Source organism: Neopsephotus bourkii, unplaced genomic scaffold (assembly GCF_033783945.1).
Source record: "Neopsephotus bourkii isolate Nb327-2 ecotype Australia unplaced genomic scaffold, CSIRO-AGI_Nbou_v1 NB_463, whole genome shotgun sequence".
NCBI classification, from domain to species: Eukaryota; Metazoa; Chordata; class Aves; order Psittaciformes; family Psittacidae; genus Neopsephotus; species Neopsephotus bourkii.
This window is the reverse complement of record NW_026900965.1, coordinates 2,091,422-2,096,369: the sequence shown is the minus strand read 5'-3', so window position 1 is coordinate 2,096,369 and position 4,948 is coordinate 2,091,422. Positions and strand designations below refer to the sequence as shown.

At 60.4% G+C, this 4,948-nt stretch overlaps 1 protein-coding gene across 1 annotated transcript; it reads left to right on the top strand.

The window, feature by feature from the left end:
• Nucleotides 1-357: 357 nt before the first annotated feature.
• Nucleotides 358-4,665, top strand: LOC133210507 (zona pellucida sperm-binding protein 3-like). Its single transcript, XM_061349965.1, has 9 exons — nucleotides 358-2,500; nucleotides 2,894-3,012; nucleotides 3,098-3,201; nucleotides 3,361-3,538; nucleotides 3,621-3,741; nucleotides 3,827-3,918; nucleotides 4,070-4,206; nucleotides 4,282-4,371; nucleotides 4,484-4,665. The coding sequence occupies exons 1-9, from the start codon at nucleotides 2,138-2,140 to the stop codon at nucleotides 4,624-4,626; spliced, it is 1,347 nt and encodes a 448-aa protein (XP_061205949.1). The 5' UTR covers nucleotides 358-2,137; the 3' UTR covers nucleotides 4,627-4,665.
• The last annotated feature ends 283 nt before the right edge of the window (nucleotides 4,666-4,948 follow it).

Sequence of the window (4,948 nt, the reverse complement as noted above, 5' to 3'; positions counted from 1 at the left end):
AAATTCATTTGGAGACAAAAAGGATAGGAACAACTTTTAATCTTCATGTAACTGATTCCTTATTGCTCAGCATCTTCCTGCCCATCCCAATCACTCAAATTACCACAGCTGCCTCCAGGAAAGAAGACAAATATCAGCCAAATCTGGTCTACAAGGAACTTTGGGATGTGGAAATGCTTTCTGCCTTCCTGGGCAGCGTCACTGGCTCCGGTAATGCTCTACAGCAGCACTGACCTCAAGTTTTGACTTAAAACTTTGTTATGAGCAAAACTGAGCTCTTTTAATGTCTCCTTTATACAACTGGGGGAAAGCACTGGGGTTTCTGCTTGCCCAGTGCCCTGGGACCCTGTGGTCTCCATCAAAGACCTGAGCTCATGCTCTTTCCCAGCGGTGCCGGACCATGGCCAGTGTCATCTTGTGCTTGGAATACAGGGCAGCTGCTCCTTGCTAATCAGGGGGCAGAAATCCCCTTCTTCATACATAAACACCTCCTCTGCCCTGGGTCTGGGCATGTTTCTGCACCTGGGCATCACCTTTGCTAATGTGAGAGCTATAGCCACAAGGTGACCCATCAGAGGGATTTATTCTCCTGCTGGGATCAAATCCTGGTACCCAAAGGCTCACAGCCTAAGCTGGCCCCTGAGCTGTGGCTCTCTGGGATGCAATGGAGTGAGGCCAGGCATCTCGCATGGTCCTTGCAATCAAGGACCCAGCTGAGGAGCGATGCTCTCCTGCTGGCTGTGGGGCAGCAGCTTATTTACTGATACAGCATCACCCGCTGCCGTTATCTCTGTGACGCATGGGCTCAGGAATCCCTGGCATTCCTACGCCAGTGCCAAGCTCAAGGTACTTTAAACATGAAGGAGAAGGCCTGGACCACTGACAACAGCAGGGCTGGGGCATTGGCTCCTAAGGGAAAGGCAGAAGGTTTTATACTTGCATATGGGTGGTTTTGGGGACGCTGAGCCAGATGCAAACTCCAAAGCTGGTGGGATTCCTACTAGGAGCAAGCTGGGCCATGTCTGCCCCAAAAGCTTTCCATTTCTTTTCATTTTCTCCAAAATGGCTCAACTCAGACATCCAAATCAGAGGCTTTCCACTGTCACTGAGGCCTGCCAGGGACATCTCAAAGGACAGAGAGGGATTTAGGGTATGAAACAGAGCATCCCTCATAGGGAGCCAATGGGATGCTTGCATTCCCTGGCAGGGAAAAAGAGTTAAAAGACACTCAAAAGAAGGGCCAAAGAACTCAATTACGAGTCTTGAAAACACAGATGGTGCCTTTTTAAGCAGCTTTCCCTGTTCTCCAACCGTGAGGAGCTCGCAGGGGGTGGGATACAGGCTGGGATGCTGTGCATGGGGAAGGGAGCGATGAGAAGAGGGCCTCGCCTCCAGCTTCTGCTGTTCCAAGTTCATTTCCTTGAGGGCAACCAAACAAACACAAGCAAAAGAGCTGGGGAAGGGCAGCAGAGAGAAAAAATGAGAGGTTTTGTCCCTGCAGCCGATGACCTCAGTGCTGAAATGGGGTTTGTTCAGCCCTGGCTGAGAACAGCCGTGCTCATGTCAGTGATGAGGGCTCTCCGTCAGCTGCTCCTGACCGAGCATCGCGGTCCCACAGGGGATGCGGGGGGATGTGTAAAGCCCCAGTTTGCGCTGGAGCTGTGAGCACATCAGCATCCAAGCGGAAAACCGAAGTCCCAGGGGGGCCAATGGCGCCGGGAAGGAACAGTCCCTGCGTAAGGGATGGGAAACACCCGGATCGGGATCACGGACCCTGCTCCTGCTCTGCCAGTTCCCCAGCAGCCTTGAAACCCCCCTTATCACCTTCTAACCTAAACAAGTCCCTTTGTACCAGTCTCCCCGTCTCCAGCCTCTGCTGAGTTTTATAAACAACTGCCCAAAGAGGCTGACAAAGACGTTTTCTCTCGCCTTGGGCAGCCCAGGAACGGGGGGTCCCAGCACCCCGGAAATGACGGGGTCATGCGTCCCCTCTCCCTGCACCCACGAGGGCTGGCCTTTGGGTACCATTGGTCCCCAAGCGGGAGCCCAGGGGCGGACAGCTCATGCTGCTGGGGGGATATAAGGCTGGAGGAGCAGCCTGGGCTCTCTGTGCTGGGGTTTGCTGGAAGAGGGAAGGATGGGACCCAGAAACGCCTTGATCCTCGCTCTTCTGTGCTGGGCAGCGGGCGAGGCGGCTGCCTACACTCCCTGGGACTTCTCCTGGGCTGACCTGGCGAGCCGGGGGGTGCAGGCAGACCCCCATGCATGGCCCTGGCTGGAAGACCCCCATTCCCGATCCATCTCCAGCAGCCAGCCGGTGGTGGTGCAGTGCCAGGAGGCTCAGCTGGTGGTGACGGTGAACAGGGACCTGTTCGGCACCGGCCGCCTGGTCAACGCGGCCGACCTGACGCTGGGGCCAGCAGCGTGCAAGCATTCCTCACTGAACCAGAACTCCGTCGTCTTCACCGCCGGCCTCCACGAGTGCGGCAGCGTTGTGCAGGTAAGACCTTCACCCCCTCCAGCTCCAGGATCCTGCCCCTCCGGGATCCTCCTCCAGGAGCAGCTCCAGGCTATGGGACCAGGTACAGTGATGCTGGGGGATGCTCTGGGTTCGGGATGCAGAGCACCATCAAAGACCATCCCCAGGGGAAGGGTACATGGGTATTTCCCCCAAACCAAAGCATTTTCCCCAGTGCTGGAGATATGCTGATGGTGGAAAGCCTCCCCATCAGACCCACTTTGCTCGTAGTTTTGCCCATTGGGAAGTTCAGCTCACTGAGAAAGGAGCAGCGTTCCTTCTCCATCCCTTTTTCTTCCCTTTCTTTGGCTTTCCCTGGCATTTCCCAGTTGGGGGTTGTTTTCTCTGACATCTTCCCAATGCTTTTCTGCCCAGATCACGCCAGATTCCCTCATCTACCGCACGCTCCTCAACTACGACCCCAGCCCTGCCAGCAACCCCGTCATCATCCGCAGCAACCCCGCCGTCATCCCCATCGAGTGCCACTACCCCAGGTGAGGTCTCCATGCCCCTGGTACCCAAGAGGATCCATGGGGACCAGCATGGGGCTGTACAATGATGCCCATTATCCTTGCCCAGGAGGGAGAACGTGAGCAGCAGCGCCATCCGGCCAACCTGGGCTCCCTTCAGCTCCACGCTGTCGGCGGAGGAGAAGCTGGTGTTCTCCCTGCGCCTCATGAATGGTAGGTGGGAAGCTGGGGAGGGGGGGTTCCACCCTTGTCCCAGTGTGGGGAAGCTCAGGGGTGCAGCACCCCACTGGGGTGAACACCAGCGCTCCTGCTTTTGGGATGGGCCTTGGCTCTGGTCCCACGGGGCCTCCCCTGTCACCCTTTGCCTTGCAGAGGACTGGAGCGCGGAGAGACCCTTCACTGGTTTCCAGCTGGGTGATGTCCTCAACATCCAGGCGGAGGTGGGCACCGAGAGCCATGTGCCGCTGCGGCTGTTCGTGGACAGCTGTGTGGCTGCCCTGAGCCCCGGCACCGACTCCTCACCCCATTACTCCATCATCGACTTCAACGGGTGAGCCCCAGGGACCCAGCCTGCAGCAACGCTGCGGGGGCACCCAGCAGGATGCTGACCCCCACCTCCCATCCCTCCCCAGGTGCCTGGTTGATGGGAGGTCGGATGACACCAGCTCTGCCTTCATCACCCCCCGGCCCCGCGAGGACATGCTGCGCTTCAGGATCGACGTGTTCAGGTTCGCGGGGGACACCAGGAACCTGGTAAGGCCGCGAGTGTCCCCCATGGGCCCCAAGCCGGTGTGCCCCAAGCAGCCGGTCCCCACCTCCCTCCTTTGCCCTCCTGCAGATCTACATCACCTGCCACCTGAAGGTGACCCCAGCGGATCAAGCCCCGGACCCCCTGAACAAAGCCTGCTCCTTCAACAAAGCCAGAAACACGTGAGTAGGCACCACACCGGGATGAGGGCACGAACGGGCAGGTCCCCTCCAGCACCCCACAGCCCCAGCGCAGCATCACGGACCTGGGGGGCAAGAATGCTCCGTGGGTGCTGGTGGGGGCTCTGGTGATGATGCTCACCCCCTGCTCCAGCTGGGCCCCCGTGGAAGGCACCCGGGACATCTGCAGCTGCTGCGAGACCGGGAACTGCGATTCCCCCGCGCAGTCCCGCAGGCTCAACCCCCTGGAGCGATGGCCGGGCCGCCGCTTCCGCCGCCACGATGCCAAGGGTGAGGTCCCTATGGGGACAGAGGGGACACCCCGGGCTGTGGGACAAACCCGCCTCATCGCTGCTTCCTCCGCAGGGAAAGAGGCTGAAGCCGACGTGGTCATCGGCCCCGTTCTCCTCTCGAGGGTCCCGGATGCCGTGGGGGAGCAGCAGGAGGGGGGTCACGGTGAGTGCCCTCTGGCTCCAGCCCCATGGCATGGCCCCAGCCCCATGGCATAGTCCCAGCCCTATGGCATAGCCCCGGTGACAAGACCTAACAGCCCCCTTTGGTTTTGCAGGTGAAGCGACAGCGATGCCCGGCATAGAGATGTGGCTGATAGGCGTGGTGGCCGGCGTGGGGCTGGCCGCCGCTGTGGGGCTGGCCGCTGTGGGGCTGGCCGTCGCTGTGGGGCGCAGGAGGTGCGCCCGTGCCTCGGCGTGAGCGTAGAGCGAGAGCCAAATAAAGCCATGGAACAACGAACGCGTCCGCGCTGCTCCCTCTGCCATCGCACCCCGGGGCCGTGCCAGGACCCCCACATCCCCCCCCCTGGAGGACGTCGCTGGCGGCTGTGAGCGGGGCCGCCCGGTGCGCTCGGCTCTGGGGCTGCAGCTCAAACCCCGCCTCCCTCCCTGGCACGGAGGCGGAGCGAGGAGCAGGCAGCGGCCGCCCCGAGTCAGGGTGAGGGGCGCGGGGACCCCGCGGGGTTGGACCGGAACCCCCGGGACCCTCAGCCGGCCCCAGCGCCACGGCGGGGTCTCGGCCC

What these genes read in the sequence shown, in the direction of transcription:
- LOC133210507 (XM_061349965.1), top strand. Translation starts at nt 2,138, where the DNA reads ATGGGACCCAGAAACGCCTTGATCCTCGCTCTTCTGTGCTGGGCAGCG. An exon ending in TCCATCATCGACTTCAACGG is followed by an intron (nt 3,539 to 3,620) that starts GTGAGCCCCAGG and finishes ATCCCTCCCCAG; the next exon opens with GTGCCTGGTTGATGGGAGGT. An exon ending in GCAGCAGGAGGGGGGTCACG is followed by an intron (nt 4,372 to 4,483) that starts GTGAGTGCCCTC and finishes TTGGTTTTGCAG; the next exon opens with GTGAAGCGACAGCGATGCCC.